At 38.4% G+C, this 14,171-nt stretch overlaps 1 protein-coding gene across 9 annotated transcripts in view; it reads right to left on the bottom strand.

Moving 5' to 3' along the window:
• SDCCAG8 (SHH signaling and ciliogenesis regulator SDCCAG8) overlaps positions 1-14,171 on the bottom strand; it is a 160,173-nt gene that overhangs the window by 84,764 nt on the left and 61,238 nt on the right. For all 9 annotated transcript variants that reach the window (XM_032801090.2, XM_032801098.2, XM_032801095.2 and 6 more), the window contains exon 13: positions 3,508-3,650. In XM_032801090.2, coding sequence (XP_032656981.1) covers positions 3,508-3,650 — 143 coding nt within the window. The remainder of the gene's footprint in view (positions 1-3,507; positions 3,651-14,171) is intronic.

The following is a 14,171-nucleotide window of genomic DNA, read 5'->3' as shown; positions in this document are numbered from 1 at the left end:
AGTGAAGTTAATGAGAGTTTTGCCATTGATTTCAGTGAGGCAACATTAGGCCCATGTTTTCTTCCTATAGCAGTTCTCACATGAAAATGCAGATTGGAATTCAACAGGTGAGATATTGGACCTTAATTACTATTTCATAACCACATAGGGCTTGAAACAAATTTGTTAAAGTCACATTATGGTGAAGCTGTAAATGCAGGGAAAAGGGGGCCAACGCTGTACGCAAGATTACGATGGTTATTGTTCAAGGTCAGCAATAATGCCATATTTTTTCTTTCATTTCAAAATACAGAAGTTGGAATATGAACTGGATTCAAGGAACAAAAATATGTGCATTAACTAAACATCAAGGATTTCTAAGAAAGCTGTACTTCCAATGTAAAGTAAACACACATTACAGTGATCCAGAAGCAAAGGTGATATGCAAGAGACAAATAAAATAGTAATTCTTAGACTATTTATTTAACAGGCATATTTCTTTAGCTGATCGGCAGTTTAATTGGTCTGTATCAAACCAGTGTTTAGAAAGTGGATTTTGGGGGGCAGGAGGTGGTGGGTGACAAGTTTCCCCTGCAAAAAGTAGAAACATAGCTCGGTGGATAATTCCCTTTTTCCCCCTTCAGGCCTGGATTGCATGTTCTCATTTAATCCAACTGATCTATAATATTTACTTTCTAATTTTCCAATACTTAAATTAGACATTTTATATTGTTTTTACTCTTCTTTACATTCAAAATACCTAGACTGATGTTCTTTAGTACTTCACTAATCTGTTTAGTAATGTGTTATTTTAGCAACAAAGCAGAAGATTACTTTGCCTACTTAACGCTTTGGATTCCTCTAGCTTCTGCCAGAGGAAACTGGGCTATGGATTCATGGTAGCAGAAAGACTAGCCACAGTGGGAACAAGCCAGCTACATCTCGAGTTCTACTAGGAGGCATAGAGCTGGCTAGCTAGTTTAGTCCAGAAAGTAGATGGAGACAGCTGGAAAAGGGCAAGGCCAGGACACCTAAGAGATACACTAAATCAGTGCATCTTCTCAACATCCTTCCAAAGACAGGGCTCTAGAACTTAAAAGCTATTCTCCTTGGCAGAACCCCCAGGGAAGGATAGCAGCAATACTGCCAACTCCTCCTGGGATGAATGCCTCTGTTGGCACGGCTGCTCCTGCATGTGAAGGGGAATGCAATTTACCCTTCTCCATGGGCTGAGATGAGCAAGAATCAAAAGTATTTAACTACAATATTGTGTGTACCACATTACTAAACAATTACTGGACTCAACATGGGAACACCATAAGAGATTTAGTGCCTTCAATGAAAGATCTGAAAGCGGGACCTTCACAGCCATATCTGCTCCTTCACTTATTTAAGAGACCTGTTCTGGCAGGATGTGATGCTACAGTGAGAGGGACAGAAGTGGCATGGAGAGTGGGTACAACTCGGAGGAATAAAGAGTGGCTACTTTTTCCTGTCCATACCTGACCAACATTAGTAACATCACTTAATACACTACTGGACAGCTGTTAGATGCTACAGTGTCAACTTTGAATATTTAAAACCGGACACTCCTGCAGGAGTGCTGGAACTTTGCCTGCTCCACTCCTCTCCCCGCCCCACCCCCTTCCTCTGCTGTTGCCTCTTCCCCAAGGCCCCGCCCCACCCCACCCCTTCCGTGAAGGCCCCGCCCCCTGTTCGCTCCTCTTCCTGCCTCCTCTCATCATTCACTGGTTTTTCACTTCTTCCCTCTGCCTGCCCAGGTTGGGAAGGACTCATCTGCGGAGTCGGAGCTGGGAGCTGCAGCTGTCAGACACAGGTAGAAGGCAACCCCACCTGAGTAGGGGCTGGCGCGGGTGATGACCTGGCACCTTCCTGCCTGCAGTAACTGGATTTTGAGTGTCTGGTCAGAAGATGTGACTGGACACCGTCAGGTCCCCTTTTCAACCAGACTTTCCATTTGAAAACCAGACACCTGGCCACCCTATGCTGGTGGTAAACAGAATCTATACAGAACAGATAATTATAGAATTTGGTGACTTTTAAGGGGAAGATTTGGGCCTTATATCTCCCTTTTTATAACGAAGTTAGAACTATGTACTAAATCAGCATGAGCATGCTTTTTATTTTATAAACAAAAGGCCATATTGCATATACTAAGTCAGATACTAAAATGTCTATAAATTAAACAGCTACCTGAATCGTTTTGACATTATGCACCCAGATTTAAATGTTGAACCATGTTAAATTTATAGTTATTAATCTGTATTATTAACAGAGTTAAAGATTTTCACAGAAAATGTGTGTGAGGATTTTCTCAAAGATATCACACAGCTTTATCATGCATGATCAGTCTTTTGCTAAAACAGAGCTTGGTAAACCATTTGGTTAACTATCACAACAAATCATTATTAAGGAAGTTCTGCTAAATCCAAAAACTTTAGATATCTTAACAACTCACCCAAAACTTTTTTCAAGTTCATCAACCTCTAGCATATTTTTTTCTCTGAATACAGGCTGTTACTGTGGTGCTTTCTTCCATCTGTTAAACTACCGTGCTCTGAATAATACTGAAATTAAGCTGAGTAAAAGATTGATTAAATGAATTTAGAAAGTTTACATTGGATCCAATTCTTCTGTCATTGAAATCAATGATAAAGTTCTCACTAAATTCAGTGGGCGCAGGATTAGACTAGGAGTGTGAATAGTCCACTGTCAAATAGCCAAAATCTGAGGCTGTTATTCAGGTAAGTTTATATTGACTCTAGGGAGAGTTTTTTGTCTAACTTAGGAGTGAGTAAGGGCCTCAAATCTGACCCTGCATGTTTACCAACAGATAACAGTGATACAAAAGATTAAAAAAAGCAGCTGTGTATTTAGCAAAAAGATACATTTTAACAGTTATTGAAACTCAAGGTAGAATTAATGATCAGCATATTGCCACTCTGGAATTTTCTCTACAGATCTAATAGTAAAAATTAAGTGTAGGTTGGTAGTTTATGTTCAATGGAATAAGCCTATAAAGAGCCCAGATTGACAGAAATATGTTTGTGTCACACAATCTTATTATTTGCATTAAGGCAAATGATAGAAATGCTATTCTCATGGTTCTGTCCTGAATCTCTCCCTATCTTCCTAGTGTGTTAAATTACTAGACTCTTTAATCTCAGATGAAGTATAGCTTCATAACTGACATCAGTGAGTATTTACACTGTTATGTCACAATACCCTAAATTTATAAATTTGAAGCAGTACAGTTTCTAAACCGATAGATGCTATACAGTTTGGTGCTTACAGACGTTTTACTTAATAAATGTATTTTGGCTTTTTGAAAGATCATCATTTAGGTAAATGGATGCTTTATTTACCACATCTTCACTTCTCCTAAAATGTCTGAAAGCAATGCATGCAGTGAATGATTATGAATATCTGCAACAACTGTGGGGAAGCCTGTGGCAAAAATTAGCAGAATGAAATTGGTGCTGTGGCATGTAATAAGATAAGGAGTACCTGGTGAGGTGCAGTTGGTGCTCAGATTTACCCAGCAGTTCTGTTAGTTTTAGGCACTCGTCTTTGGCTGTTGCTGCATCCTGCTGTGCTTGTTCCAAACGCAGTTTGTTTTCATTCAGCTCTAATCCCAATTTCTCTATTTCCTTTAAAAATATGTAAGAAAATACATTTTAAAAATATATGTAGATAATTTTAAGACACTCTACCTTATGTGATCAAAAGTTATTAGCAAAATAAAGCATGATTTCATTTAATGAAAAAAGGAATGGAGTTCTTTGGTGTGTAAAAATAAAGTTTAATAAAGAAACAAGGAAATGTAAGGAAGTAATTTGAAGTATCAAAGCTCATTTCTTTTATTAATATCTTATTTCACCAATTTTTTATTAAAAATATTAAGCCTATGCAAACAGATGTTAACATGAACATTGATAATATTCTGGTACAAAAATGTTTCCCATGAATATTCTTGTACAAGAATGGCCCCCATAAAATTTTAGTTCCAATGTGTTCTGTCTGCTCAATCAGCTTATTAAAAAAAACTCTACATTTGATTTGTATTCACTTCATATTGCACTTAAAAAGGCATTAAGGTGTTTCTTACCATTTGTATTCATTTAAAAGAGCTCTTATTTGTTGGGCCTGATCATGTAAGATGCTGACCACTATCAAATCTTGTTGCCTTCTTCACATATCTAGGTCACACACCGACTTAATGTTAAGTACTTAAACAGTCCACTTAAAGATAGCTAGACTACTGATGTGCTAAATTTAAGCATGTGCATGTCTTGCAGGATTGGAGTCTTTGTTTCTAGTGTATAGCCTTTTGCATGTCTCTAGACACACAAAATTTTCAAAGAGGAATAAACGTCCTACATTAACTATCTCTTCTTCCAAAACAGAAAATACCTTTCGTAGCAAAACTTTGTTCAATATTTAAACACTTATATAGGTACCTTTATGCCACACTATCGCACTTTCCACTAACATTTTTCTCCAGTTTACTTAAATATTCAAATACCTTAAATAAAAAGGAACGTATTCCAGTATCAATATGAACTCCTGAAACACCTTCATAGTTATGTTGTCTCTGTTTCTTCATGAAAATATTAGCCCAAAGCATTTATATTAAGTCATGATGCCTCAAACAATTCATTATCCACATCCAACAAAAGGTATCAGTGTGTAAAGCATTTTTTCCCCTAACACAGTCCTTTTGCACTTCTAATAAAACATTACTTTCTTGTTAGGAGTTATATTCTAGTTTGTTGAAATTACATTTTTTTTTAAGTGTTCCAGTGATGTTTTATGAAGGAAAATCAGATTAAAATCTGTCTAAATGTTTCCATGCAATAATTTTCATTTCCTGAAAGTATACAAAATAAACAAACTAGAGGCAAGTTTTACTGTTTAACACAAAGATGTAGAAACTGGGAAATCATAATAAATTAATTCAGTGTATTATAGGTATTCAGTGTAAGTAATGTATTGTACCAGTAACATTTTTTAGATGGTAAGTATGCATTTTAAAAAAATCTTAAAATTTCCAAAGGGTATCACATTTAAGTACGATAGAATGAAAGTCTGAACAGATTCACTATGTTCTAGTCTTGCTAGCAGCAGCAGTTCATTAATGTTTGTTTTCCCTAATCCTATTTATTTTTTTGCCTGAGTTCTTCCCCATCTTCAGGAGGTAAGCAATACTTCTGCAACATACCTTTTATTTAAAAAAATTTATTCATGAACAGCCATGAAGAAAAAATAACAAAAATTAGTTGACAAAATGTCAGCTAAATATTTTAAAACCTCTATTTCCAGCTATAAACATAAACACACCCTATCATCACCCTCTCAGGGAAAAGCCTAAGTGAACAGATGGGCTTTAAACTGTCTCCTGAAGGTAAATAGGCTCAGGTTCTGTCGGACCAAAGTGGGAAATAAATTCCAAAGTAAAGGGACCTCTGTTGAAAATGCCCTGCCACCATCTGCCAGATATTGAAATCAAGGAATTAAAGGTAAAAACGCATCAGCTGATCTCAATTGTCATGAGGATGCAGCACAAGAAAAGCAGGTTGTCAATGTACCTCTGGTGGTGCCTTAAAGATCAATATATGCCCATGACTTCCAACCAGAAGCAGTCAGGGAGCCAGCACAGTCTGAAGTACTGGCATAATATTCTCCCCAAAATATTCGGCAGTAAGCAGGCATACTACAGCATTCTGTGCCACCTGTAGTTTCCAAGTGGGTTTCCAAGGGCCCATGTAAACAGCATTGTAGTAACCCACAAAGGACTGGATAAGGCTGGAAAAGTTCACATCAGAAACAGTTACAATCAATCATCACAGCAAAAAGAAACAATAAAAAGGCACCTCGAACACCAAAAGCACCCGTGCAATTAGAGATCCTAAAGTATCCCCAAACTTATTTGGATTAAGTCTCAATGAGCTTGTTCTCATCCAAGCACAATGAAGGCTTGATTAACAAAAAAAACAAACCCTCATTTATTGCTGTGTAGCATCAACACTTTAAAAGGAGTACCATCCAAACCACAAATACCATTAAGTAGTTTGGCCTGATAATTCAGCCTGTAGTTTCTGGTACTATTTCTGAAATATAGCATGTTACATATCTTGAGGCCACTTTACACAATAGTGAAAGATATGATTGTTTCAGACAGCCTTATAAATCGGCTGTGCATCAGTCCAATCAATTCTGAGGACACTTGGTCCAGTATACAATGGTGATCTGAAAGGTACCTTTACCTACGGTTGTGATGTGTTTGCATCCTGGGCAATGGTCTCCCCTCCTCCCTCCAAGTTACAAACCCAGTCCACATGTTGTGTTTGTGCACACAAGCTGGAGCATAAATTCTAGTGCATGCCAGTGTGTTGTGCACCAAGTGTCTATATAGACCCTGCTGATGCACATTCCTAGCGCAATGTTGTAGTCTGGTTTCAAACAGCAGTATGTCAAAGCACATTATGGAACTTGTAGTGCACGGCAGCATGGTCCATATGGTGAGTTAATATGTGGCAAACTACTGCACCGTTGAGTCAGACCCTGGCTTGTCATACAGTCAAGCTCTGGGATAAGGAAAACATGAGGAGAAAGGTATGGGAAGAGAGTAAGGGAGAACTGAAGGCAGGTGTAGGTGGTGACAACATCTTGTAAAAAACTTTGAAAGTCAAAGAACTTGAATCTGATGTGCTTAAAAGGGACATTAACCTAAAGGAGGTAAGGTGTGAAGTAATGTGGTCAGAGCATGGGGTAGTGATGATGATAGCATTTTATTAGAAGAGGTCAAAGTGTATTAGGGTAGTACAAAAACCAATACATTCCTTTACAAAATTAAAGCTTATATTTGATCATCAGGAAGTGCAGTTATAATCACAAATGTGGTTGTAAAGAGAGAGAGAGAGTGTTTATTCTTTTAGTGTTAAATCCTGGTTCCCAAGCATTTTATAAGTAACTTAAGGGGGAGAAAGTTTTGCCCCCTCCAATCCATGGAGCTGCAAGCAGTGGTTGCTATTTGAGCTCTCTCACATCGTAGTGCAGAATCAAAAGCAGGACGTTAATCTTTCGCATCTCGAATTTTTTGATGATATCATGTCTATGAAACCTTAATTTGATCTGATTGTATATTTATATCATGGTACCATTTTTAATTACATGATCATGTATTATTTCTGCAGGATATCTGCTTCTTTCAGTCCAAAGGACAGACAGAGAAAAAGGCAGTGAGTTGCAACAACATAAAAGGACGTCCTCATGTTTTGTGGCTCTGTCACAGATTTCCTATGCACATTCACCTCGTTAACATTGCACAGGCAACTTCTGAGTGTTTGACTTTGTAACTTTAGCATTCTTTAAGTATTTTTGTATGTAACTTAAAAATATATACACATTATGTAATCTTGTCTTCCATCTCAATTGTTAAAACTCCCTTTGACATAAGCAGAAACTTTGTCTGTATAAAGACTACAAAATAAAAACCAATAAAAGAACTGCCATTTCAGTACACCACAAATAAATGAAACCAAAAAATAATATAGTATTCAAAAACAGAAGGATCGAGTTTTACTAGAAAAAAAAAAACTTTTTAGGAAAAATATAAAACTACAATACATTGTTTGTCTCTAAATTACTACCTCCCTTTTTGTAGGAAACAAGTACCTTTTGCAGTCTTTTTCTTCTAATACTAAAAAGCATTTTACTTCTAATTCATTAGATTATAGGGGAAGAACTCTTATACAATCTTACAGGCATTTTCACATTAACATACTGTGGATGGGCTCGAAGTAAACTAAATGCAACTTCATACAAAAATGTAAAGAATGATTTCTCAATTTTTTTTTTTTTTTTAAACAGCTTCTTCTCAAATTAAATCCAACCATCTTCATTTAACCAGGCCAAAGGGTTTTGTGAAAATTCTCAATTTAACTAATTAGAAATCTCTTTATCTCTAAAAATTTTGATAATTTTGTTCAAAACAGGTCAAATTACAAAATTAAAATAATTCTTTAATTCTTGTCCATATTAATGCAGACTTTATTGTATGCAGAAAACTGCAACTTTAAATTTCTAAGCTAGCAGATGTTTTTCACAGAACTCAGAATAACTGCAGAGCTGACAGAAAAGGCAAAGAAATCTTTCACAAATGAAAATGATTAACCACTGATAAAAGATAAAATCCTACATTGAACTAAATACAGAAAAATACTTTGGAAGCCTTATAACAGATCAAGAATAGGCTAGAAGCCAAATGTATTTTAAAAAGCCAATAACATTAATTCTTAAACCAACCTCCTTTGATCTGAGGTGCAATGATGAACAAAATTAACCGAAAGAGAGTTCTGTACATACAAAATACTGCTACATGTTAAGAAAAAAGATTAAGTGTGTGTGCGCATGTATATATATAGGTATCATCATGAATCTACTGTATTTTTTCATTTGATATTTCAGTCTTGTGGTCTCTTTAATAATTATGAAAATAGAGGAACATAAAAGAAGAAGTGAAGATCCTTTTTAAAAAAAATATATCTTAGTGGTGACTGCCTTTCTGCAGAGAATGTGTGATTATTGGAGGCAGTACACTACTTAAAAATCAGGACCACCTCAACATCAGTGGCGGATTTACCACGAAACAAACCATGCAGTGACATGGGGACCTGAACAATAGGGGACCCAAAAATGCAGGACAAATCTGACAAATGACTGAATTTAATAAGAGTCACAAAGCAGTCCAGGCTTTCTGCATTCTGTGAACTTCGCTCTAAACATTTTTTTTTTTTTTTTAAAGTAGTCTAGCAAAGAATTTTGCTTTGCCAGTTTTTCGCTGTCTTGGCAATAGCATAACAGCAACTAAGGGAAATCGTTGTTTGCCAATCAAAGTCTGTCTGCTTGACCAATAAGCCAATTGAACAAAAGCACCTTCCCCTGCACTCTGTAACAATGCCTGTGATTTGTCACTAGTATGTAATGGTTAAAAATCCCATTTTTACAGTGCCTGATAAAAACATGGCATTAACTGTGATAAACCTAAATGGGTGGTCCATGGCCTACCCTGGCCCAACTATGGCTACACCCCTGCTCTTTCAGACATTTTTAATCTGCCTAAAATCAAGGTCAGGTTTTAGCAATGAAGCAACACTGAGTCTGGCAGTCAAAAATGCAAAAAAATGAAGGCAAGGCAAGAAGACAAAGCTAAGCAAAAAGACAGTTTGTCATCTTATTTTTAAAAGCTTGAAGTATTGAATAATCGACATTCATCAAAAAGTATGGACAAGGAAACATCTGAATTATCTGATCACTTGCTGAGTTGTGGGGATACCACAATGACTGCAAAAGTTGAATAAGGACTCTGAATTGACAATGGAACTACAAAATATTGGTAATTTTGTCGAATTAAGGGAAGAAACCTACCCTGAAGTCATTGCATTATGGCCAAAATCAGTTTAATTAGATCTGATAGAATAATTCTTAGTAAATAAACCAAAAAAGTAGGTAATATGGAAAAATTGAGAAAAAGAGTATGAAGTTGCAGGATAAAAGCAATTTAGACGTCTTCATGAGTCCCATTTTCTGAGGATGAAGAAAAATGGGACAACCAAAATGAGAATTTGGTTGATTTTTTCAGAAACCACTAAGGCAGTCTACTATTCAAATTATTCCCTGACCATAGTAAAGGAAAAGCAAACATTTGTTGATGGGCACTCTAACTGGAGAAACATTGCAAGTCATATTGCTGATCATGAGACTTCCAAAGCTCAGATTCATGCAATGTGTAAGTTTGTTCAAAGGCGTAAAGAACTGATTCTGTGTTATCAGCTCAGTTTGAAAAGGAGTATTCTTATTGGAGGAAAGTGCTGAGACATGATGTTGCCATGGTCAAACTACTGTCTTTTTTGGGACTACCTCTAAGAGGACATGATGGGTCATCCCTGTCAAATCAAAAAGGTAATTTTTTTTAACCAGCCTTGAATAGCTTAGTGAATTTGACAACTCTCCTCAAAAAACATTTGAAAAATCATCAGTATTGTGGCTCAGGGAAGACCAACTTTTTAACACACCAAACCTACGATGAATTCATCACTATAATGGCAGAGTGGCTTAGAAACCAATTCACTGATGAAGTAAAGGATGCCAAGTACTATTCCATAATAGTCGATTCAACACCAGATGTGCGTCATGTAGACCAATTAACATTAAATTTTAAGATATATGTGACCGGCAATGGTGAAGTTGTAGAGCCATTTGTTTTGTCCCACTAAAATCCCACACTTCTGAATGTCTAGAGACAACTGTTTTGGAATTCATTGCAAATTCAGGTTTGGACATCAAAAATTATCTAAAGCTCTGCCCATGACAGAAAATATTCGGGTCTACAGACAAGACTGAACAATACAAGCCCCTCTGCTTTATTTATACCACGTTCCAGCTATTCCTTAAATTTAATTTCCAACACTGCAGCCGAATCTTGTGAGGGAGCTATACATTTTTTTGACTTCTTTCAAAACGTGTATGCTTTTTTACGGTTTCCATGCATTGGTGGAGTATGCTACAATCATGTTTTTCATTTGCCTGCGCCAAGCATTTGATAGTTAAAGAATCTGTAACATCGGGTGCTCTGCTCGTGCGGATGCTGTTTTGGCTTTGAAAATGAGCTATGAAGATATAAAAAAACCTTAAGAGACATATCCATATCAATTTCTGAAAAAATGTGCACAAAAACTGAAGCAAAATCCTTAGCAGAAGTTTGAAAAGTACGATATTGCTGTTTTTACTCTTTTGTGGAACTCTTTACTTCAAAGAATTAATGCCGTCAGCATTAAAGATTGCACCGTCGCTGAAAAAGTCTGATACAAATTTACTGAATGCTGCACAATTGTTAGCCTCAGTTAAAAGTTGTGTCATGGAAGCTCAAAAAGACTATAGCTCGGTGGAAGCAGAGGCACTAATATGAATAGAAAATATAGGTTCCTTTGATATATCTGATGAGAAGCATAAAAAAAGTAGGAAGTTATTTTTCAATTAAACTACAGACAATGAAATCAATTTAAAAGGGAAAGAGAAGATTATCGTTGAGACAGTCAATGTTATTTGTGACACAACAGTGAAATTGCAGAGAAGAGGTGAATCTCTAAAGAAAACTGTGGATTTATTTTGCGTGTTTTTTGACAGAAGAATGGATAAAAATGCTAAAAGCCACTACAGTAAAAAATTAAGTGAATTCTACCGGGAGGACATAGACAAATCTTTTTCAAGATGAAGTGAAACATTTCATTCATTTTAAATGGAAAATGATGAGGTCTGTGCTTCAAGATCACCAGTTTATTTGTACAGACTTGTACGTGACTGTTTGCAGGCAACCTTTCCAAATGGAGAAACCACTCTGAAAATATTTTTAATACCTGTCACAAATGCTTCTGGTGAACATTTTTCTGTACTGAAACAAGTTAAAATTATTTGCAAAATATGATGAGTCAGGATCATTTGACAAGTTAAGCAATATTGGCAATTCAAAGTGCCTCTTTACAAAATATTACTTACAAGGACCCCCAAAAATGAAGGTGCGCACAGGGTCCAACTAACTCTAAATCTGCCACTGCCCAACATGATACTTTATGCAGGTAGCCACATTTACATTAACAGAAACACTCGTGCATAAAGTTAAGTGTATGTGTAAATCTTTGCTGGACTGTGGCTATACTTCATCACTTGCAGTTCCCTTCAGTATGAGGTACTACTAGTGTGAACATTCAAGCATACTTGGATACACTATTTAAAAGCAATTTTATGTGACCTTTTTAACATAATTTTGATCCCAGACAGAGTACACCACTACCTTGCCATAATGCTACCCGATAGAACAGGGGTTCGCATATAGCACGGTAGCAGCGGGGCTCCGGCAGCGCTTTAAAGGATATGGGGCTGCAGCTGCTGTGGGGAGCCTTGAGCCCTTTAAGTCACTGCTGCAGCCTTGCCACTTCTACCCCGGGGCTGCGGCAGCAGGGCTCCGCCGGCGATTTAAAGGGCCTGGGCTCTCCGCATTGACCAGAGCTCGAACCTCTTTAAATGACCGCCGGAGCCCTGTCACTGCTACCCTGGGACTGCGGCAGTGGGGCGAGCTGGCAATTTAAAGGGCCCAGGGCTCCGGCTGCTGCGGGGAGCCTCGGGCCCTTTAAATCACCAGTGGAGGGCCCAGGGCTCCCCGCGGCCAGAGCCCTGGGCTCTTTCAATCATCGCTGCAGCCCAGCCACCGCTACCTCGATATAACGGCATTTCACCTATAACACGGTAGGGATTTTTGGCTCCCCACTACTGTGTTATATTGGGGTGCAGATGTAATTTTTATTGCGGTCTTATATTACAGTCTGTCAGATAATAAATCATTCATACTGTGCTATATATTCAAACTAATGAAAAGATATTTTTGCACATATGTAGTAAAAATTGAAAATATTTTACTCTGGACATGACAAAAAAAATCCATCACTGCAGTAAGAATCAACTGTATCCATTTCTTCCAACTCCGTATATTAATTCTAATATCCATCAGGCAGCCCTATGTTCTGAGCAGTCTCTAAACCTCCGACCTCCCAGGCAGAACCATCTGACACAGCAGATTGCATCAGAAGAACCATCCACCTTTGTGAAGAGAGTTAGAGTCATCACCAGGGTAATCCTGAACAGTCCCCAACAGTGCACGTGGTTTGTTTGTTTTTGCTGAGTAAATTTACCCTGCCTCCTATTCAAAACAGGATGGGAATCAAGATCATCCAAAGCCTACATTTGGCTTCAAAATGTAAACCTTCTTTAAATGCTATGAAAATGTGATAAAATGTGAGGATGTACAAACAAGTAGTAAAAACTTGGTTAAAAATGTATATATCTCATAAGATCCACTAAAATGTACGTTTTACAAAAAGGAAAAAGGTTTCATGTGACTAGGTAATTAAAACAAGAGCAGATAGGTACACAATGTTGCTAAACCAAAACACAAAACCAAACTTTGGGGTGGAAGTCAACGCCAGTCAGGACCGGCGCTAGGGGCCCTTCGCCACCCCGCGCCCTGGTCCTGCGACTCCGGTGGAGCTGCCGCAGTCGTGCCTGTGGAGGGTCTGCTGGTCCGCACCTCTGGTGGAGCTGCCGCAATGATGCCTGCAGGAGGTCCACCAGAGCCGCGGGAGCAGCCGACCATCCGCAGCCACAACTGTGGCAGTTCCACCGGAGCCGCCTGCCGCCCCCTCTGGCAAAATGCCGCCCACCAATAATCCTGGAGATTGCCTAGGCCGCCAAAATGGAAGCGCCGGCCCTGACGCCAGTTCAGGAGTGGATGGAAAAGGCAATTAAGGAAAGGGAAGCATAGTAGCAAAATAGGCCCCTGCTTTGTATTCAGCCCCATTTAAGGATTTAAGTCTTCTGACAAGCACACAAAATCGATAGGCCATCTGAAGATCCCAAGGGACAAATGATGCAACCGACTGAAACAGTGCAGGCTGTAGTCTTGTGTTGTCAACGCTCATATCATTGTGACTATTGCTGTTTTGGAGGCTCTTTCAATTGTCTGACAAAACACATGCAGCTCAGAGGCCACTGAGCTATTTGTGCTGCAGGCAATCTTAGCAATGGCTTCCTGTGTGCTTACAAGGGCAAAGCATTGAAACAGGTGCAGCACAGCAGAGATGCCCCCTTTCTAAAATCTGCAGCTGTGACCTCACCATCCCCTCTTCCACTACCACAGCTCAGTGACAGAGCTTGAATGGAGATAGGAGCTCAGGTGATGCTCTTTTGCCTGCAGGCTGCTGCGGAGGGAAGTGCAGTGGGGCATCACAAGAGCCTGCTGGAGAGAATGCTGGTGCTGTAGGGGACCTACCTGGAGTAGGGAGAGAGAAGAGAAACCTTTCAATGAAGAGTGAGGAATGGGGGGTGTCAGGGAGCAGGGTCCTGCTGCTTTGGGGCACATTTCCTATGCAGTTAAGGTAGAATTTTCAATTTGTAACTGTCATACACACACACAGGGGGTGGGTAGTGGGAGTTCAAAAAACCAAAAGACAGACTTTTGACAAGATTTTAGTGTGAGCACATGAAGTGTTTCCGTACGTGTTTTTGATTCATGATTTTCAAACTGTTGGAGTTGATAATACTGGTCAACGGACAACTAG

The sequence above is a fragment of the Chelonoidis abingdonii genome, chromosome 3 (genome assembly GCF_003597395.2).
Source record: "Chelonoidis abingdonii isolate Lonesome George chromosome 3, CheloAbing_2.0, whole genome shotgun sequence".
Classification (NCBI taxonomy): Eukaryota; Metazoa; Chordata; order Testudines; family Testudinidae; genus Chelonoidis; species Chelonoidis abingdonii.
The sequence above is the reverse complement of the archived record's forward strand: the minus strand, read 5'-3'. Positions and strand labels throughout refer to the sequence as shown.